A 23,263-nucleotide genomic window follows, 5' to 3' on the forward strand; every position below is an offset into this window, starting at 1 on the left:
AAATTACATATATAGTTTTTGAGACCATAAAGGTTTTTTTCTTCAGGTAAAAAGTGTAAACTAAAGAAAAGGAAGTTTCTCTTACAGTTCAGGTCAGTTTAAAAAAAAATTAGAACATAGCAGGTATCTGGAAGTTCTACCAAAAGGTAAAAAAACCAACATGTGTGTTGTACTTGTGTAGAGAACAGCACGGCTTGTCCAATTCTGTAGTCTTTTAAAGCGAAACTTGGTATGGGTATGAAATACCAGTTGTCTTAATGTTTTAACATTCACGTTGTATCACTTTCGATTTCAGTTTCAGGTTCTCTGAACTGATCTCAGTAAAATCATTAAAAGCTGCTGTTCAATTGGATTCATATTTGCTGCCCTGCCATCACATTGTGGGAACCCTTGAAGCTGTATCAACTGCCATAATCAGAACCCCCAAATACCCTGAACAAGCACATCTGAAACTTGTGTCTCTCACATGAAACCCTCCATACAAAATAACACATACAGACAACTCACCAATGTGCTAATCTTTTTTTAAAATTATTATTTCTATACAAATGTCAGATTGTATCACACAGTATTTAAATCTGTGCAAAACGATCATTGAAAAAAATAATTTAAAACATTTCTGAGCTGGTTAAACTGTAAAATGACAGAATCCTGCCAAGTAAATAATGTGTACAGTACAACGTCGCATATCCGACCCCCTGTGGACTGGGGTATAGGTGGATATGTGAAAAAGTCAGATTTGCGAACATCTATAGAAAAAGCATTTACACATCTATAAATAGGTTAGTGAACAAAAACAACACGCAAATGGCCTTAAACATGGGGACATTTTTTGCTTTAAAACTAAGCAAACATAAACAAGATTAATTAGGCTAGAAATACACAGTGTTGCTATGCGGTTTGCTATAAGCCATCTCCACGCAAAGCTTTAAAAAAAAATACAAAACAAACAGTAAATGTACAGTAACCTGCAACTGATGGCTTCTTTCCTAACTGCTACCTGCCTCCCTGGTTCTGTTTTCTTAATTAATATCTCTGTCACGGTACTTTCTTGATATTGCCAACAGCCGATAAGCAGCTTGGTTTGACTATTGCTTTGGCTATTTTAAAACAAACAGCCGATAAGCACTGCATTTATGAAGCTTGCTTTGTTTAATTCAAATGCATTTAAAAGCTACAACAACACGCTGCCAATATCTGCACACGTGCGCTCCATCATATAAACACTTTCTCGACTGGTGTATTTAAACATCATTGCTACACGGAGATGACTCACACACGCACACAGCCCGCCTCTCTTAAAGGGGAACGTGCCAAAAGGCCGATTGCTATAATGCTTTTTTTCTGTTTCCATTGTGGAAGCTGCATTTGCTTCCAATGCCATTACTCTCGTAGTCTACTTTTAATATTTATTTAGCGAGGCGGTTAACTGATCAGTGCGGTTATGTGATGGTTGGATATGTGACGTTCCACTGTACTTCCATATTAATTTCTGCCTCCTTCCCGGGCTACGCTAAAACTGATGTGATATTTTTCCCCTTATATGACCGATTCAAATCTGCAGTCTAGAAGGATCCTCACCGATAGGGTAAGAGAGCTATTACTGAATGAAGGCCAAAGCCTTATTTCCATCTCTGCTTTACTGGCATGTAGTAATCCATCACAGGGTTAGATCTCGACTTACCAGATAAACTAGAAACTGCCAGCTCACTAAGTATTTCTGAACTTTAAAAGCAGTTATATTCTGTGAAATGTTAGGGGCAAAGGTGACAAGAAGGTATGTTCCTGAGATTGCAAGGGCTCCACCTGTGAAAATAAGCAAGCCAAAGAAAATGTCATTTGTTGTAGAAAAGCCTACATTAACTTTTACATATAGCAACTGGAAATGTTGCGCCCGTCAGGGTATATTGTAACGGCAATAATATCTGACAGAATGGTTTCTAAAACATGGCAGTAAAATGTCAAAAAGCAGGTGGTCTGTATCATTGATATAGCCAGAGGTTAAAACAACATGGCAGTGAAACAGTTCATTTTTACTGGATAATGCCGATAATTTAACTTGACAAAGAATCGTGGAATACAGGTGTATAGCAAATGTGAAGACACATCTCAAAAGGGTTAAACTGTTATTTAGCACCTCATGGCATGCTGTGAAATTTAAAAAGGGCATCCCAGAGATGACAAGTCACAACTTGTCATATCCTGTTAGAAAACCACCTAATAACTGACAGACAGAAAGAATTCTCTTAAGGATATTTTATGTGCAAATGTGTTTTTGCCAGTCCTTACCAAGTAAATCAGAAGCCCGCAAGGTCTCTTTAAGAAATGCTACGGAAATAACTGCACTGGCTGAAAAAGAAAAAACACATGGTTCAGTTATCTTAATGCCAAATGAAAATATCCCTTTATCTAGTTTTTATATATATATATATATATATATATATATATATATATATATATAAAACTATATACAAGTGTGACATACATACATACATACATCCCAGATTCTGATATTGTCAGTGACTTCTGTTAAGGATTGTCCCAACCAAACAGCATGAAGATCCTTGTGTAAGTTTGGTAGATAAACATATTAAAAGAGTTAAAATATTTGTTTACCAGACTAAAAACGTATTTCCATTATGGATTAATTTGTTTTCAATACGGACATACATATTTATTCAATTCTTTGGTCTCTATGTTCTTAAACATGACAGCAGATAGATTTTCTGAGGTACAGCAGGATGTTGCACACAGTTGCAAACCCGCTGACTATTTAATTAGGAACAAACAACCCGTTCAATGATTTTTTTTTTATGATTTTTTAAAAATGTTATTTTCATGAAAACCTTGTGACTTCACCAGACCCCAAAGTCCTACTGACTGTAACCATAGCAACAGAAGGAAGTGGATAATGTGCATGCAGAATGATAATGTGGTTTCTATTGGATTTCCACATCATACAGAGACACACAAAAAAGGAAGACCAAGGGCATTGGCAGACTACAGTAATATGTTTAATGGAATACTCTAAAGGAAAGAAATACTACATTTATTTATTTTCTGTATTGTACAGTGTAACGGGTAATAAAAAAGTCTTTGGAAATAATTTCTTGCCTCTCACTAGAATTACAACTTGTAAGTCCCTTATTACTGTGCACAGTTTAATTTTCTATATTTATTTTACCATTTAATTCGGTGAAGCTCATTTATCCTTCACTCCAGACACAGCAGGTACTGTATAAGCATCTCCCCTGCCACCACAAGTCCTGTGTGCAGGTCCTAATACCTGTCGATTAGGCTTGTAACGATAATAATTGAATTATTTATCGATTGGGACCCCACGATAATAAATCAATCATAATAAATGTAAGTGAATCCACGTGGGTGAAACGCTTCTGTGAGCACTCCAGTATGAGACGCATTTTTGGTTGCAACGTGTTGTGTAGATTGATTAGGCCTATACATGTATGAAAGAGATATTCTAAATATCTTCATTGCGATGTGGGCAGTAAATAAATTAATAATAAATCCACATACATGTATGAAAGAGATATTATACACATTCAAGTATGGCGACGCAAAATAAAATGATCAACCAGAGTTGTCGTCGTCGAAAGTTCCGTTGCAGGAAAGGGTAGGCTACCTACAATATACTCTTTGGAAAAATGGCGATATAGTTGTATTCACTGAAGAAAATGCAAATCTAAAAGGCTATGCAAAGTCATGTAAAGTTTTGATTAAAATATGACAGCAAAAAGTGAAATGCATCTCTGCAGCCGCGGCACACTGGAAGGGACTGCTGCTTTCACTAGCAGAAGCTGGGCCACGTAATTCAGAAATTGTAATCAACAGCAAATTTAAAAAAAAAAAAAAAAAAGAGATGGAATCATTTCCATGTGAATAGTACAAAATGTCAATACAGTTTTTTCTACATTTTCTCCTTTGGACAGTGGGGTTGATTTTTTTTTTCTTCTTAATTTAACGTTATGTTTGTCAGATTTTACACAAAACAAGACAAACGCTAGTGATGGCAGGAATATGAAAACTGGAGTGTTATATTTAAATGCCATCGGGATTTGTTTTAATGAGTTTTTTATACCATGCTCTATAAAATAGGTCTTATTGTTCCTTTAAACTGTTACTGTGAGGGATTTTTTTTTTTTTTTTTTTTAAGCATTAACTCAATAATGATCGATAATCGTCGTTAGAATTTGCACAATAATCGATGTCAACGTCAGCGTTCGATTTACAAAACTACTGTCGATCTACAATTTGGTGGCAGGTTAAATGAGTAAAAATCAATGTCTCTGAAACTAAATATAACAAATAATATATATTTTTAAGATGTTCACAATCATTCTGAGTGCTTCTCTGGACAATTACTAAAATAATTCACTTTACTATATACAGTCTTGTGAAGGTGCTTTGAACTGGAGCAGATCTTCTTCACCATAGACTTACGTAACAGACAAAATTAGCAAAGTGCCTGTACCATTGTAAGCCAGTGCCATCTAATGACTGTCTACAGTGAATCAAGTTTCCTTTCGTATGGATGTTAATACATTGCAGCTGTTCTAAATATCATTTTGCAGATCTAGCCTGTATTATATGTGTCTATGGTAAAAAATAATCTATTGACTAGAACCGAAGAGCTGCACTCAGCGTCGGTCAAAGCACTTTAACACACAATACATCAAAGCGTTCAAATGGACGGTATTTAGTCATTTCAATATTAACCACTTTGAATAATTGCAACTAGTGTACATATAAAAGGTAAAGGGAGATTAAAAACAGTCTTCAATGTTTTTAATTAACTGAAACATTGATAAGTGACAAATCTTTATTAGCAATTATTTTCTTAGCCCTCGGAAACCACAGGGATTTCATCCATGGACAAACATTAGCAGTAGGTTTAGTATCAAATTATGAGCAGTAGAAGATTCCCATGAGAACACCAGTGTATAATGAGACACTCAGCAACACATGTATTTATTCTGTAATAGTGTACAAGAAAACGAATGACTGCAGCAGTATGATAAAACCTTTTCAGCGAGTCCTGGGGAAAAAGTACAACTAATTATTGTCTTGAAGGTACTTGATCAGTGTTGATTTGTTGAAAGTTTATGAAGCCGAGTTGCCATATTAAAAATGATCACATTTACACAAATAGCTTTCAGAAAAAAAACAAAAAAAACACACATTCTTTATTAACTGCTTTGAGTGAAAGGATATTGCTTCGAAGATTAATAAGCATAGAAACTGGGTCACAGTTTTTAAATGAAGTCACAACATTACAGAAAAACAATGTATACTGGTATATCTGAGCAGATATCTGTTTATACACTGGTGGTGTTCTCAGGGGTCACTGCCAAAATAAATCCATTACTGGACATCCAAGAAATGCTGTCTTTTATGAAGTTAAAAAACAACTGGTAATTGGTAACTGGTTTAAAATGTACTTTTTCAGGACAAATCGCTGTATGGTTTTAAAAGCTACGTATTAAGTTGATCCTATTCAAAGGAATCATATAATACAAATGTTCTTTGTGAACCAATACGGCTACTCCTACATCTATAAAAGCAACTGGAGTTTCTGTTTTGAATAAAACCCATTTTTTACTTGTTAAGTTTTTATAAAAGGTGAGGGATGGTTGCAGTAACTACAGTGAGACACAATGCCAAAAGGTCCCATTATTATTATTATTTATTTCTTAGCAGACGCCCTTATCCAGGGCGACTTACAATTGTTACAAGATATCACATTATACATTATTTCACATTATACAGATATCACATTATTTTACATACAATTACCCATTTATACAGTTGGGTTTTTACTGGAGCAATCTAGGTAAAGTACCTTGCTCAAGGGTACAACAGCAGTGTCCCCCACTGGGGATTGAACCCACAACCCTCCGGTCAAGAGTCCAGAGCCCTAACCACTACTCCACACTGCTGTCCCATGAAAGCATTGCCTCACAGCTCTGTGAGCGGACCACAATCACAAACTGAACTCCTCCTGTGATTGAAGGCTATATCTCGAAAACCACATCTGATGTTGTAGAAACTATGCATGGGAAGTTGTTCTGATATATCCTACATGCAGTGGTTGTAGTAGATCATGGTACTGACATTTATATTGTGTTATTTACATCCTTATCTGGAGATTTTTATATTATATATATATATATATATATATATATATATATATATATATATATATATATATATACACACACACATATATACACACACACATATATACACACATACAACTAAATATCCTGATTCTAAATTTCTAGCTTGAGCATTCAGGCAGTAGGGAGCTCTCTCTAAAGAGATGAAAAAGCCCCTTTGTTTGTATAGCCTGAGGAAACTGAAAGTCACATTTGCTCTTGATAAACATTAAGATACTGCAGCGAGTATAATTGTTTTCTCCTACAGCGGGTTGAGCAGCTTTGATATGTCAGTTAGGTCAGAGCCACTCTGGCACGGACAGCAAAGAAAGAACAACAACTAACCACATGACAAGAATATAATCAGTTTACAATGCCCTTCAGATACAGCCCTTTGAAATACTTTCTGAAAGGTAGCGCAGTCACTATGGTGAGATGAAGAGAAAAAGAAGTAAGCTTGGCTACTGGGAACTACATTTTCCTTTGATATCTTTTCCCAACGTGAGATCCAGAGTAATTCTATGTGTCAGATTTACTGAGAAATTGGTAAAGATACGTCCTGATGAAACCAAATTCACCTTCAGTATTGTACATGTAAAAGCTCTCTCTGGTAATACAATTATGAAGACTGTTGCATCATTCTGATAATACCAATACATCTCCAAACTGACAATTTTGTGAAAACTTTTTTTTTCTTGGTTTTCATTATCTGTTTCTTAGTGTATCATCCTTATAAACGCAATACAATCTAAACTAATTTTTAGGTAAATATTTTTTACAAATTGTTTAGCCTCTGGGTCAGTAACCGAGTCAAAACACAGAAATATTTATCAAAAAGAAAATGTATAATAAGTGAAAGGTGGCACTATGAGATAAAATAGTGAAACTGACAGTTGATATACAGTTCTCCTTTCTGTCAGACAGCAAGGTACTGGGGACAGCACTATTTCCCTGGGATGCTCCAATTAGTAGAGAAATACTGAAAGTGAAAAGTTGAGATAGATGAGAGAAAAACATTTTGTGTCCTTGGGCAAAAGGAATTCCACCAGAGGGATTTCTAAGAGAGAAAACAGTGTAAAATATGGCTTCAACATTTTAAAATCTAGTATTTACATAATCTGCATTCACTGTGTCTGTAAAGGTGCATTTCCATTCCAGAATTTGAATACGTGAGGTAACAATGATCCCTTACGGCACTGTTATAGGTCAAACACAAGTCAGATCCTTGCTCAGTTTAAAATGTTTGAAGAAATCTCCCAGAACGAACAGAACAATTGTGCCACAGGTCATGTTCCAGAGCAACATAAAGGTCCCAATAAAACTTATGCAGCTTGCACAGACAACACAAAATAAAGCCTCCATGGGTGTAACACAGTCATTAACTCTCCCAACCCTTACTAAACATGTCATGGTTGGTATGATTGCAGCACAGATCTACTCATCAACCACACCTTGTACACATAAAACACATGAACACAGAACCATACCAATACATTACTGTAACAGCTAAGGCTTTACAAGTGCAAATGTCTCAACTCTGTATAGTTTATTACAAATAATCATTTAGAAAATCCATAAACTTGAAACTAACAGTGAATAGCTGACCATTTGTTTTTGCACTGCACAGCAATTACATATTGATATGCCTCATTAAGCAAGACAGTAGATATTGTTCATTTGTATTCCTGCAACATATCTGGTTATATCAAATGAATGTGAGAATAATAATAATAATAATAATCATCATCATCACTGGCTGAGCCAAATATTTGCCAATGACTGAAAAAGCCAAACATGTAGTGTAACATACTGTATGTGTGTTTGCCAGAGGTTGAGGTGTTTATAAAAACCATCCACGTGAGGCTTGAAAAGGAGACAGACAGGATCCATTGTAAATAATGACTAAGCCTTATCGGGGGGGGGGGGGGGGTCAAATAATGTTTTAGGACCACTTTCATGAATGAGGTGCTGTTTACGCTTTCACTTTGATTAATCACAAAATATATTGACACACCAGAACTTCAAATACACTCACATCTTTAATACATTTATTTATGATAGAATATAAAATATAGTGGAGCATCTATATATACCCTCTGTTTAGTGTGTCATCTTACTCCATTATCATGAGCATTATTGAGTTTTTAAATAACAATATTTTAAGATTATAAATTTTTTTTAAAAATTTTAAAAAGATTCCTTGATCATGGTTATACAAATGATGATCACATGTTTCTTCTTTACAACTCCCCACAAGGACCACCTTATTTGAAACCCTCAATACAGCACACCTCCCTCTGTGAAATATTTCACCTGCTACCTTGACAGCAGTCTTGCAGTTAAACACAGGGTTCTCGTGATCATTTAGCGGTTACATATTAATAAGTCGCATATCTTACCTATAACAGACACACATCCCAGAGGAGCGACAAGCGTAGCTGGGGCAAAGCCATAGGCAGTGAAGTTCCCCAGCTCACCAATCCCCATCAGGATGATGGCACACCACCACAGGACACTTTTGTAATATGGCTCTGGGTCCTTCTGCCGAGACAGTCGCACATGTGTGTATTTCTGAAATAATAATAATAATAATAATAATAATAATAATAATAATAATACATTATTTTTATCATCATGAGGCACATATTATGCTTCATTTATTTTTATTCAGTGGACAGCAAAGGAATGCATCTGAACAATGTACAGTAACAGGTTTGGTATAATATTAGTGTGTCAGAAGGATAATGCAGTTGATTGGCATTAACTTGGTTTAGACCAATGTAATACTGCCCTTGGCTTTGAATGCATTGGCCTGCATAATTTTAAGATACTTGCTTTTGTCTCCCATGATGATGTGGAAGATGTTACAAACCAGGAACTAACATGGCACAATGCTGTATAGCTCATGGGTGAAAGTGGCCAATGATCTGGGGCAAAACCAATCTTTTGGCCGGGAGCCCGTCTAGGCCCCCCGCAGCTCTGGGGTTGTACATGCTCTCAGATGCATTCTGAGCCATGTTGGACCACTCGACTTTGTACAAAAAGAAATTCAGAAAATTACTTCACTTACAACATGTCATTTTACCAGATGGACCAACCTGAGGCTAGTTAACAAATACAGCGTTTTCTCCAGGACTTACTTATTGAGGGTCAATCTGGCCTCCTACCAACATTTTTGTTTGGACATTTTTTTCACTGGAGGGGGTCAGTATGTTTTAGAATTCAACACAACCACAGTATTTTTTATATATGTCAACAGAGTTCACTGACCTTGTGTTTCTGAAGAACAACAAACAATACAGATGTAAAAAGTAAAAGTCAGTAAGAAATTACCTTGATAAAAAAATGGTAGAAACAAGCTGTCCCTACATTACACAAGTCACTTTTTTTGCAGCTGTTGTGCAGAAGATCCTTCTTTCCTTTTCATTTCTGAGCTTTGCCAGGGCCTTCCATAATCAATTTTCAGTCTGTCACTTGCCAGTCTATTCCTAAGGAGTGTCTTGAACACATTTTGAGCCCTGAAGCCCCTCTCCAACAAGACTCGGAGACACCTACATATTTCCAAATTACAAATAGGGCTTCTGTTTTTTGGTTTTTATTAATTAAATTTTTCAGTGCTTATTTTTAGCTATTTTCAAGTTTTATGTAAATCAGTTTTTTTCGGGGCTTTCGCTTTTTATATACGACGAAATTATTGTTTTCGGTTACTTTCCAAAATGCTTGGGCATTTTTTTCTGTCACAATATGTATAGTAACTAGACAGTACTCGCACACTTAAATTGAACCTTCTTTCACTAAGCCGTCTTCCACAACGAAATCCTTATGGTCACGGGCACATTCTTCTGGGGTTTTTGTGTATCTAGGCATTATTTTACATTTCATCACAATTTGCAATTCTGTTTTATTCTATCTAACTGTAATATAAAATTAAATCCCACAAACAAGCCTTCTAATTGCAAGTGGAGTCTCCAATGTAAATATTTGCTGCCACTCAGTAGTTGGGGTGGGTTTAAAGTATTCAGAGCGAATCAATGACAGATACATGTCAGTAAGGAGGGGCATTGCCCAACTGTGCTGGGAAAGGTATTTATTTATTTATTTTTTTAAATGGGAAAGGGGTGCAGTCAGCATGAACCGAGTAACCATTTCCAATGTTTTTCTGGTGTTTTTTCTGTGTTTATTGGCCATACACCAATTTCATGTTTAGGAATCAAGGCACTGGAGCTGTGACTTGTTTCATGACCTTTATGGCACTTAAACAACAAGTATACACTAAACAACAAATAATACGCATTTCTCACATTCTCTCGCTCTCTCCAGTTCAAAACTAATCAATCAGGCATAACTAATCAGTCAGGCACAACTACGTTTTGGTCTAGCAAACAGATAAGTTTACAATATGTGTTTTATTGCCCGGCGTCATTCTCAAGAACAGCATTTGGTTCTAAGGTAGATTAATTTCGTCACCTGACCGTGAATGTTTTTTTATATATAAAACCAAACTTGGCAAAACATTTTGTTGCTGTCCTCATCAAATCTCGTGTTTCTGCAGACATCCGTGTTGAAAATGGCGCTTGCATTAATCACAGTATAATAAGCCATTTTACTGCTTATTGGAAGTGTGGTAATCAGCAGCGCTCCTGTATCATAAACCGGCTGTATTTTAATGGATGGAGCTTGCTGATCTAAATATAGTTCTACGGCACTTTGGTCACGCTGCGAGTCGGACACCAGACCCCACCCCCTCTATTTTTATTGCATTTCTACACAAATCATATGAATGGACCTGGGAGAGGCCATTTTGACAGAATTCCGTTATATTCTGAAATTCACCAGTATGCTCCAGATCATGACTTCACCTCTTTGTGCCTTTAGGGTTGAAGAGTAGCAGCATTAAGTCTTTTCCAGCATGGTTGCAACAATGGGCAAGACTAGAATAATTAATGTCACACATTGTCATAACATTACAGCAATTTTCAATATAATCATGTATATAAAATGTCAAAATGCCTTACCTGTAGATTTAACGAAATACTGATGAGAAAGTTCCCTGCTATAGCTATCACTATTCCCAGTAGTTGAGTCTGCAATACAAAAGATACAAAAAGATGTAACCATTCTATTTAAATAAAGGTATGACTAAATCAAATTTAATAAGATTAAACCAGAACATTTACTTTCTAGACAATGTAACCCTCATGTTATCCACACTTCATGCATTTATACTTACAACTCTGACCTGAGCAGCCATAGATCAGAATGGATTAAAACTCTCTTACCATTTGGGCCACCCTTTTACACTTGTACTGGACTCTAAGTCGGCCCTGAACCTGTATGCCTGTGTATAGCTCCTAATCTAAAGTGCTTTAAACCCAATGTGATATCTCCATGGTGACCTCACTACACACAGGACAAGAAGTTAAAAGTTAATTGCGGTTCTCTGAGTTTACAAACAATGTATTACACAAGTGTTTCTTTCTGATTAGAAACTGTACCCATCATATAGTTACTTATTTCTTGTAGATAGTTAAAATACACTCTTTTTTCCCCTATAGAAAATAGTTTTTAACACTGTTACAAATAACTGAATTACAAAACACAACAGGCCCCTGATTTTGATGAAAAAACACAAACGGGAGCAAACTGCCATTGCCCTATAATGTAATTTTGGTGACATATTTTGCCCCATTCTTTTCCATCTTCATTGGAGCTAGTGGTCGGCATAACTTTTGGGCTGTGGCCTCATTTGCATGTTTGCTTTGAACAATTCTGATGAAGGTGCAGACGGGGGGGCCGACTGTGTCTCCAACTAACCAGGTAAGGGGAGTTTAAATTGAAATGCAGGTGCTGTCGATCCCATTAAGGGAACTGCAAGTGGTGAAGGAGTGAGCAAGCGAGTGAGAAAGAAAACACACATTTTCTGAGGAATTTTCTATGTTGTATTTCTTATATTTTTAATGAACGATAAATAATATAGCTGTGTGAACTATGCTGTGGAACATGCTTTTGTTGACTTAAGGGCTGTTCTGAAAAATAAAGAGGCCCCTCTCTTGTACATAGTGTGCATGTTTGTTATAAATAAAGCTACTTTATTTTGAATGTAAAGTTGGGGTGAAACTCCAATTTTTCTGCCAAATCCATGTGCACAATGTGGCCAGGTGTTGATAGATAGATTGATTGTCAATCAGCCCTAGTCACATTGTATAAGAGGAGCCAGAGCCTCTGTTCTGGGTTCATTTTGTTTAGTGAAAGGACTGGGAGCAGCAGGTTGTACCCAGGAGTCATATTTTAGTGTAAAATGTAAATAGATTTTTGCAGCTTTAAGTTATAAATCATAACAGGAATTAAACCCCAACAAAACAATGCTGAGTAGACTGCCGAGGCGAGACTAATGGAAATTAAATACCCTGCCTGAGTGAAATGTATTAGGGCTTTGAAAACATGTCTGTGGATAAATGAGATTACAAACAGAAGTGTTTCATACCAATAAATGTGCATTGATTTAGTTTCTGCTAAAACTCTGGAGTCTGGTTACATTTGCGCTGGCCATATATCACCAAGCAGAGTAGCAGGCACGGTGCACATTTCTTTTTTTGTGTTAAAGAGTTCTAAACAAGCTTCAGTAGAGTTGTTCAGAACTTACTAAACAAAAGTCACTACTATTCTCTTTGGGCAATTTAATACTACATTTTCAGTGGCTTTGGGTTATTCCAGTCTATGAGGTCTGATAACCATTAAACATTACAACCATTAAAAATTCCATTAATAAAGCCACCGAAATCCACCATAAGCAACCTATATCCACGCAGAAACTGGCAGGATGAATAGCCGCATACTGTACACCTGCTGGATGCAAGTCAATAGACTCTGGATGACTGGCAAAAAAAAAATAACCATGTTGTGCCCTTCGCCTTCACTTTCACTTTCCTATGCAAACTAAGTGGCCAAGTTATACCTTTGGTAGGTTCACGCTATGCCTGTGCATCCCACGTCTCACTTTTACTTTGATGGCTGTTTCATGATGGCACTCTGCCAAAATTGTTCACAAAAGGCATGAACCAGAACTAGAGCCAAAACTCACACAGATGCCTAGGCCCACAGAGTCCCCAGCTCACAATCCAATGGACTGTGGCACCAAGGCCTATGTCTTGCCACATTGCAACATTTTGTTTAAAAAGAGGGACCACCCATGTTCCAAATGTCATTTCTAATAATTTGTTCAGACCCTGGAGATGTCCTCATTGCCCAGACCTTACTGAACTGAAGCTTTTGGTTTGGAATTTAACTTGATATTTGACACATCCTCAAAGTCTTTGCAAAGCACTCCTATTATCTAATGCTACATGTTTAAAAGTCAGTATATTATAGTGGGGAGCCCAAACTTGTGACCTCAAAAGATATTCTGGTTTCCCTTTTCCAAAGGCTGCAGGAGTCCAATCAGCTTTTCAAACAGGAAAAACAACAACACTGAAAGAGTTCAGATCAGAAGGGAACTCAAATAACATGTTAAATGCAGATGATTTCTGAAGTCTATCAGCAACTATGAGGCCTGGAAAGAAATGGGGGATATTACCAATCTCTGGCTTCCATACACAATTTACCAAACAGTGCAAAACTGCTCACTCTGCCCCACCAATGTGCATGACCACTGCTTAACAAATGACCACCTGTAATTCTGCATTGTGGATAGAAACCTGCTGTGATTTTTCTCCCTCTAAAATAATCGTCACTTTTGAGATTGCTCTAATGTGAACCAAAACAATTTAGATTTACGCAGTCTAGAAGCACAAACTGAGCTCATGAAATCCACTCTCTGATCTTCAGGGAGTGATTTGAGTGATCACCTTTTTTTAAAACAATTGATTTGCATTTCACATTTATGGCCAACAGTTCTTGCCTATATAATACCAGCTACTAGGTGTTTTTGTTTAAGGCAAGCCACAATGGTAGAATGCCCTACAGTAAAACATGGAGCAGTTTATCAAGTCCATTCCTTCTAGGATTGCAGTTAGGGAGAAACCCTGTAAGTGATGAAGAGGTCCAGATGTGAAGCTCTCTTGTACTGATCACTGGCTTTCAAGCACTGGTGAAATGTCAGTTGGTGGGTGCCCTATTAGAAACCGGGTTTTAAATGCGCATAGACTGTAGCTCTAGAATATTGCTGCAGTGTTATAAAAGTCATGCTGAAATTCACAAGCGCCACATGCAGAAGGTATCAGATCTTATCCAGGGAAGCAGGTAACAAAACCGGTATGGGATTATGAACTGTATTTACTCTAAGATTGCACGCTTAGAATGGCTACATTATTAGACACACCTATCTGGTAAACTGCACACACCCAGCAACCATACAGTATTAGGCATCATGTATACTGAGAAATTCATATACAGGACCTGTTTTTTTTCTTTGTCTTCTCTTTATTTACTGTTTTAATTTTGCAATAAACTCTAGCACTGGTGTTGGGTGCTAAAGCATGGATTTTTATAACATGAGTTACATGATCTCATAGGTGAGGATTCATTGGCATTTTGTGCAAAAAGAGAGTCCATACAGTCTCAGATAAAAGTATTGGCACCCCTTCGCTTATTTTACCACAATTCAATTCAAGGTAACAGACTAAGGACAAGCATTTAGTAAACTTTAAACAAACAAACAAACAAACAAACTATGTCATTTAAAGTATGTTAATAACAGTATTGGCACCTCTGCTTTAGTATTTCCTGTGTTCTAATTTTGCTTTCAGGTGTTTATGATAATTCTTAACCAGTATGTTACAACTTGTTGGTGAAATCTGGGCCCATTCTGTCTTGCATACAAGACTACAGCTGACTACAGCTTTTTCAGATCAGTCCAAAACATTCCTACTGGATTGAGATCTGGTGATTGCAAAGGCTATGCCAGAACTTGTATCTTCGTTTTCTTCACGAATTACAGAGTTGACTTAGCCTTCTGCTTTGGGTCGTTGTGGTGTTGGAAGATAAACTGTCTGCCAATCAGTCTACAAGCAGATCTTCCATCACATGCATGTCTTCAGTCCCTTAACCCGATTTGTGGAGTTGGGGGGGTTTATAGCCTCTTATTAAATGACTATGAATTAAGACAGGTACACTCAGCACAATCTTTATGAATGTCCCCATTTAAAGACAGTATGTCTCACTATAGCCCTCTGGCTCAAATTGTCAGCAATCTTGCATCTAGATTTCTGGTAAGGTCTTGATGAACAGGACAGTAACATGGTTCGGTCTCGTTTTACCCATTGATGACCAGAGATAGTTCATTTGAAGTTGGAGAATTAACGTTCTTCAACGCAGTATGAAACGGGCGCAGTGGGAAGGATTCTTAAATATTTTCTGGACCCGGGTAGTATAGTCCGCGAGTATTCATTTCCTTCAGGTTTTTTTTTTTAATGCAATGACATCATGAACACTGGAAGTTTCAATTTCTGCACATCGAAATAATTTGCATAAAACTCCAGCACAATTTACAACAGCCTTTTGATATATTGACTGCTACTGCCAATTCAATATTTCCACATAAAACGTATTAAATTTACCTTGTAAGAGTCGTCCCAAAAACCTGCCAGGTATGTGGTATTCCCCGACAACATCTGAGAATTCGCCATCTTTTCTCTCGCTTTTCAGGTGTATGGAAAGTTCGCCGAAGACGCCTAACATAACCTTTTAGGTGTTGATAAAATGATTAGTTTTATTCATACTTTGTGTCCCCATAATTTCTACATAATAAAGTTTTCAAGTTGAGAATGCACGACTCCACTAATATCGCTAGTACAGATAGTAAACTTCCTACTTTCCAGACGGTATGCTGTGGTCCAGGTGGCATACATTTCCACGTCAGAGGCGTGGCGACAAACAAAAGTACCCTACTGCTAATATTTTGAAAGTGAAAATAAGCGCTCGCACAATTATCTGTGGGTTTTTTTTCCCGCATGTGTTTTAAAATGTGCCTAACACAAGCTAATAATGGACCACAATGGTAGGCTGTTACAGTATTTATGAAATAAAACAAATCAGCAACATTAAACCACCCATCACCAGTCTCATTTGAAACTGAACACTCTGGGGCTGGTTTAACCTTTACAATTTCTACTGACATTTAAACAGAAGCAAATGTAGTGTTATGGTTAAAAGATTTTATGAGTCAAATATATGCATTAAATGCTAAGAATAGAGAACAAAAAAAGAAGTGATATCTGACCAAAGTCATTTCCACTATATAGAAAAGGTATCACATCATTAACTGAATGGCTTAAAATGTCAGTCCCAAAAACTCAAGGGATTACATTTAACCACTACTGAAGAGATTGCAGCAAAGATACTTGTGTCTTTTAGTAGGACTTGAAAAACTTGGTTAGTCAGTCAAACAAAAGGATATACATTTGGGTGTGGCTGAAATGTGTAGCAGTGCTGAGGGTTGCTTACTGTGCTCATTCACAGATAACTACAGGTCACAATGGGGGAGTTTCCATGGGCGGTTATTTACACGTCAAGTGGCGATGCGCATGCACGTTTGGCAGAAAAGCTCGCGACGATCAGGCTTGTGGCCAGGAATAAACCCGAAATGTATGGGACCATTTTTAATTTGTCTCGAGTAAAATTAGAACACACATGGAAACTCCTCCATTGAGTGCAATAAGGAGACCTTGAAAAGAGCTACATGTGATTACATTTAATCAGAATGTTCAAACTTGAGAAATAAGAGAGAGAGATAATTACATACAATTTGGCACAGTTGATGACAGATGGTGCTATGCCATTTTGCAACACAAATTATTTTGAAAATAAATCTTACTGTCCCAGGTGATTTGAATGTGAAGGCTTCCTCTTCTCCTATACAGAGGGCTCCAGCATTCACTTTGTACGGTAATACACGTCATTATTAGTTCAATTAAGCTTAAAGATTACACCACTTCTTATTGTCTAGTTTCTGGAACTACTAGACAACTGGTAATCGCTTCTTTTTAAAAAAAAGAAGCGATTGTGTTTATATATATATATATATATATGCGTGTGTGTTTATATATATGTGTATATATATATATATATATATATATATATATATATATATATATAGATATATATATATATATTTAATGAATAATAATACCTTAAATTAAGTCAATATTAAACAATCTTAAATATAATTTTATTTCTGATATTTCAGGAACGGTGAATTAAACTGAGTAGATAATGAACTGCAAAGAATAACATATTTTTAAGGAAGATGTATGCTTTTTTTTCTCTCTTAGTCGCTGGTTTGGTTGTCCTGTTGGTGGTGGATGATTGTAAATCTTCACAGAGACAGATTTATTGAATTGTGGGTGTTGTCGAGTGATTGAAAACAAGACATTTTGTGTTTGAAAGTGGTCTCGGGGTGCACAGGAGTCAAATATGGGTCAAAGGTCAAGTATAACCTTCTAGACCAGGGGTGTCAAACTCAGTTCCTGGAGGGTCGCAGTGTCGTCTGGCTTTCGTTCCACCCGAGCTCTCAATTACTTACTTGGTCTAATTATTTGATTAACTGGACACATTTAACACTTCTCTTCAGGCCTCAAAATGTTTCATAGCTAGTGTACCTTGAATCTAGTGCATTTTTAAAACCATCAACTGTAAAAGACCTTGAAAAATATTAAATATGTCAAATTCAGCAAATATTTAGATCAATTATGTTAATTGAGAGCTTAAGTTGGAATGAAAACCAGAAGACCCTGTGGCCCTTGAGGACTGGAGTTTGACACCCCTGTTCTAGACGAATATGCCATTTTGACGTCATTACTGTGGTATTATGCTTTTTTTTCGAATGGCTCAGGATGCAAATATAGCCTTCATCCGTGTACATGAATGAAGGCTATATTTGCATCCTGAGCCATTTGAAAAAAAGGCATAATACCACAGTAGTGACGTCAAAAAGTGATATTCCTCTGGAGGAAAATATACTTGAACTTTGATCCATTCGACCCCTCGAGACCATCTTTCAATTCAAACACAAAATGTCTAGTTTTCAATCACTCGACAACACCCACAGTACAAAAGTGTTCATTAATGATCAACAAAATGAGAATCTGTTTAAAAAATAAATAAATAAATGATGTAAAGCTGGTACATTTCGTATCTCAGAGAAACTGGAGAGGAACGGGAAATTAAAACAAGGTAAAGGCATTCATCCAAATAAAGCTGATATAAACGGATAATGACATAGAACGTCTGTACAGCACTGAAACAACTGTACTGCTGAACCTTGTCTTCTTTAATATTAGCATCACAAGGGAATCTTTGTATTATAAAAAAATAATAGATTAGGCCTTGTAACAGGGCGAGGAGCAGGGTACCCCTCCGCCCATGTGCAGTTTATTGTTTGGCATTTGTTTTAGTATTATTGTATTTGTGTTTTATCATTTATTTATGGTATTTATGACAAAGTGTTATGGTTTATTTATAAATGACGGCGGAGTCGTGTTTTGTTATTGTTTTGTTTTTATTTAAACGTGTTCTGGCAGAGGCGAGGTTGGTCGCTCATCCTCTGCCAGGAGTAATTAAAAACCTCGTGCAGAAGGTGACAATCTCCCGAATTAATTAAGTGATTAATTTGTTGCTAAATCGGGATGGTCACCTACATATAAGCCTGCAGCTCTTGGGGTGGGTGTTCGAGAGCAGGAGATATGAGTGTAAAAGTTAACATGTGACAGGTAAGGAGTGTGAGCAAAGTGTTTTTTGTTTAAATATTTTATTTATTTTTGTTTTAAAATAAACTGCGCCGCAGCATCTTTTGCCTGTAGTACTTGGTGTCATTTGTTTTCTGTTCCTGCATCTGGCCTGACGTCACCACTCGTCCTCCTGTCACAGGCCTCTTCAGTGAGTTACAGGAAAACAATTCCATCTCGGGTTTCTGAGACAGTTTAGAAATTACTCAACCTTGGTGGAATTATTTTCCTGTAACTCACTGAAGCCCATCTCTCTCTCTCATAAAAAGAAGTGATTACCAGTTGTCTGGTAGTTCCAGAAACTAGACATTAAGAAGTGGTGTAATCTTTAAGCTTAATTGAAAGCGATAATACAAATCCAATCTGATACCTTTTACAAAAATCTGAAACATGGACAAGAGGCCAGTCTTACCTCACTACATAGCTGTCGTTAATATACATTTAATCAAACAACTTTATAAAGACACATTTCACATTGCATTCAAGATAGATTGTTAACATAGTGCAGCAAAGAAAGAATGATTTTGGCTTCTATAAGAGATGACTGTACTCACTGAACGGATTGCTACAGCAAGAAATTATTGTCAAAACCAGCTCGAGACATATTATTGTGTGGTAATATATTTTAACCCATATATTATACTATTTATTTACAAATACCGTAGTCAGTAGTTTTCAACCCTGTTTTTCAAGTACCTTTTTTTTCACTGTTTTTTTTTCTTTTTTTTTTCAACCAGTTCTCTTTTTTATTGTATTGCAGTCTGTTGATAACTACAGATTCCAGAGCAATCATTGTAGTTCCACACTGTTTAAAGTCTCAGAGGCTACCTACGCGATGTCTTGTGTGCACTGGGAAACAACACCTGTTCAAACAAATATTTTGTTCCTGTCTGAAACAAAAACCTGGACAATTGGGTGTACTTGGTCTAATGCATTTGGTCTCTTTGGATAAACAACTATTTCAAAAGGTTAATGTGTTTGTTTGTTTCTTTGCTCCATCATGCCTCTTTTTCTGGGAAACAGTCAGATAAGTGGTTTACTTTGCTTATCAAATAAATCAGTTGCTCTGTACTTTAGTCCCATCTTTAGTGCACTAAAGGCTACACATTGATATTATTCTGTATATTGCACATTATATCCAGGGATACAAAACAGTTCCTTAGATGTTTGTATAAACTGAAGTTCTGTCTACTCTATGGAGATGAAAGATTCCATGACATTCTCCCCTGCACCATTTCAGCTGGCTTAGCCTAGGAAACCTGTGATGTGACAGAGAGAGCTTCCCTGGGTTCTCACCCCTGCCCTCTCCTCCTAGTAATGCTGGGATTGCTTCCCATTGTCAAACCTATAGCACAAATCCCTTTGTCTGCTGAGGAATTTTCCTCTTATTGCTTTTTTATTGTTGTTTTATATATGTGATGTTTACAGCTGCCTGCTGAAAAGTGAGTTTTCATATTGCCCCCTGAACAGCCATTAAACTGAATAACATCAGTCATTATCGACCGAGGCCTGAATTTAAAGCACATCCCAGAGGCTGATTACTAAATATTCACAAGCCCACTGAAATGGCAACATGGTTTTAATTTCACCATCTACATTTAACTATCATCAATATACACAGTAAAACCAAATGTTTACAAAAAAACAATTATGGGAAAAACACATTATTTAAATTGTTATAGACTTCAGATACACATACAGTAAATGATCAACATTTACCACAATGAATACAGTCAGCACTCAGATATCCAACCCTATAAAATTTTGACTTCAGTGACAGCTAAACGAGTGTGACGCATATCTGATTATATCATTTTGGCCTGTTCCAACCCTTGTCTGTTTTTTCAGGGAAGACAAAAATACAACATCAAAAATACATAGCTGAAAGGACTGTTTAAACATAAGTAGGCTTCCATTTAGATGTACTGTAGTTGGTTTTGTTGGTACAGTACTATATTTTCAAGAGAAGAAGTATTTTAATTCAGAACGATATGATTTTAAAAATATCACTGTGGACATGTGGACTGTTATACAGTACATACTTTTAAATCCGGTAAGTATTGTAGCAGTATGTAAAATTCACCATTAATCTAAATGTTACACATGTATAGAACTGCGTAAAATTAAAAAGCAATGCAATTTAGCAAAAGATAAAAAAACAACAGTTTCCAGAATTAAAACAGTATCCAAAGTCAGTATTCAAAATTGCAGAATATAGTGCTCGATAAGGCCCTAATGTCACAGTTCACGTGCAAATGAAAATGCACAAAAGCAACTAAAGATCACAGATTTAAAATAAAATGCATCACAGTATCTAAAACTGTTTAATGATTAACATTTACATTACTGTAGCTTGTCTCGTTCACTTAGTTTTTGCTGCATTTTCGTCATGTGAAATTGGAGGAAGCGCTGTGTAACTGCACAATCAAGAAAGACTGATCTGGCATGCTAGAAAAAAAAAACATGGGCTGTGATGGATAAACAAGTACATTGTAACATTGAAGAGATGGGGTTTGTATCAGAAAACTGGTGACTGAGTCAGAAATCACATGTGTTAGGTAAGTCCATTCATTTGTTACATATATATATAATGGGGATTGTCGGTAAAACGCGACTGACGTGTATCTGGGTAACGGATATCTGAGTACTGACTGTACTTCAGTGAAAAGCATCTAAATACAAAAATCTGTGATTTATGTTTATTTTCTAAACAGCTGTTTTACTGTGTACAGCACTCACATGTGGCCTGAATGATATATTCACGTTGAAGTTCTAATGGGTTTTACTGAAAATGTCAATGAAAGTCAATGAAACCCATAACAGTTATTTGCAGGAGGACCTGTGGTTTGGTCACCTTGACATTACAAGGTAAAAGATGGCTTTCTGCAGCAGTTCAATACAGTAGATTTTCATCTTCGGACACTACAAAGGACAAAGGGAAATGATTCTCAGCTTTAAAAAGAATAACGCAACTCACTTGTTTTGTTCCTGGATTGCACACAAACACATACACATAGTAAATGCACATCAATATAACTCTGTGCTTCAGCAAACTTTGAGCCAATTACTTTAAGTCTACAGAAATAGTGCACCAGTGCAATTCTATAGCACAGGGTATCCAAAAAAATAAGCATCATGTAAAATGAAGTCACACAATTCAGCAGCGTTGTCCAGCACTGATTGTGTATTTGTCTATTTGAGAGTTGTATTATATACAACTTTTTCAGATTACTTTTCAGCACTTAGTACTGCAAAAAGACTGGTTGGCAGCATTGAAAGAGTTAAAATACCTACTGGGCTTAATGGGCACCCTGCAGAAGGATGGGTCATCAAGTTGAGCCCCTCATTGTTTAGTCACTTGACTAGTCTAGTTCTGTTGTTTTGATTAACCACCGTTTTATAGCAGATAGAAACCATATCAACAAGTTTTTGCATTTTCAGGAAATAAATGCCATAACTGAAGGATGTACAGTATGTTGGGAACTACCTCTCCCATATATAATACCCCCAATTAAGCCAATCACTGCTTACATACTGTTAAGGTACACGGTCCCAGGCTATAAACATCTTAAGATAACAACTGTGTTAGAGTAACCTTTTAAGAGTTATTGATGGATGAACCTCAGAAAATCACCAATCCAGTGATGCAAAGCTGGAGTGAAGGACATTACTAAGGATGATGATCACAGATGTCCCTGGAACAAATAGGCATGGGCCATGTGGGTGCACAAGATCACCAGGCTGCCCAAGTGGAGCTAAATCTGAGCAGCAATCCAGTCACTGAAAGCACCCTAGTTTCCTTTCAACCAAAGCAGTTTAGACCACTCCATCTGCAAGCAAGGGGATTTACATTATGTTTTCCAACACCCCTAGCTTGATACAATACCTGGCTGTGTCCTACAAAATTATTTCAACCAGTCACAATTATTAGGTCGTCCTTCAACACCTTGACAATGTCCCAGAAGGAAGGAAGCCATGTGCCAAATGTCCAAGTAAAGGACTGAAATAAAAAGAGAAAAAGTGCAGCAGGAGTGAACAGAATATATAGGACCACTGTTTAAAGTCTCATACAAAAACAGCTCCTCTTCTCAGCAAAAGCCCAACCAAAGTTCCAGAAACGTATGGGCAACATTTGTTGTCCAAACTTCAGTTTTGTTGGATACAATACTGTGCCTATGGGAAGAGGTAACATCCTTTATGTTAGAGGGAAGAACACCTGTAACTCATCAACCACCATACTGTACGGAAAGCCAAATATCTAATTGCTTGCAACACTGCAGCCAGAGTCATTCATTTGCTATGTTTGCTACTGGGACACTATAACACTGTACTCTAAAGTGGCAAAGGCATATAATTATGAAAAATTAA

At 36.7% G+C, this 23,263-nt stretch overlaps 1 protein-coding gene across 1 annotated transcript in view; it reads right to left on the bottom strand.

The window, feature by feature from the left end:
- The window catches only part of LOC117435564 (NIPA-like protein 2), a 28,309-nt gene extending 12,242 nt beyond the window's left edge, over window positions 1-16,067 (bottom strand). The window contains exons 1-5 of the mRNA XM_034058857.3: window positions 15,731-16,067; window positions 11,192-11,260; window positions 8,576-8,747; window positions 2,290-2,349; window positions 1,685-1,806 (exon numbers count right to left, since the gene is read on the bottom strand). Coding sequence (XP_033914748.2) covers window positions 1,685-1,806; window positions 2,290-2,349; window positions 8,576-8,747; window positions 11,192-11,260; window positions 15,731-15,799 — 492 coding nt within the window. The 5' untranslated portion in view covers window positions 15,800-16,067. The remainder of the gene's footprint in view (window positions 1-1,684; window positions 1,807-2,289; window positions 2,350-8,575; window positions 8,748-11,191; window positions 11,261-15,730) is intronic.
- Window positions 16,068-23,263: the final 7,196 nt, after the last annotated feature.

Source organism: Acipenser ruthenus, chromosome 3 (genome assembly GCF_902713425.1).
Source record: "Acipenser ruthenus chromosome 3, fAciRut3.2 maternal haplotype, whole genome shotgun sequence".
Lineage (NCBI taxonomy): Eukaryota > Metazoa > Chordata > Actinopteri > Acipenseriformes > Acipenseridae > Acipenser > Acipenser ruthenus.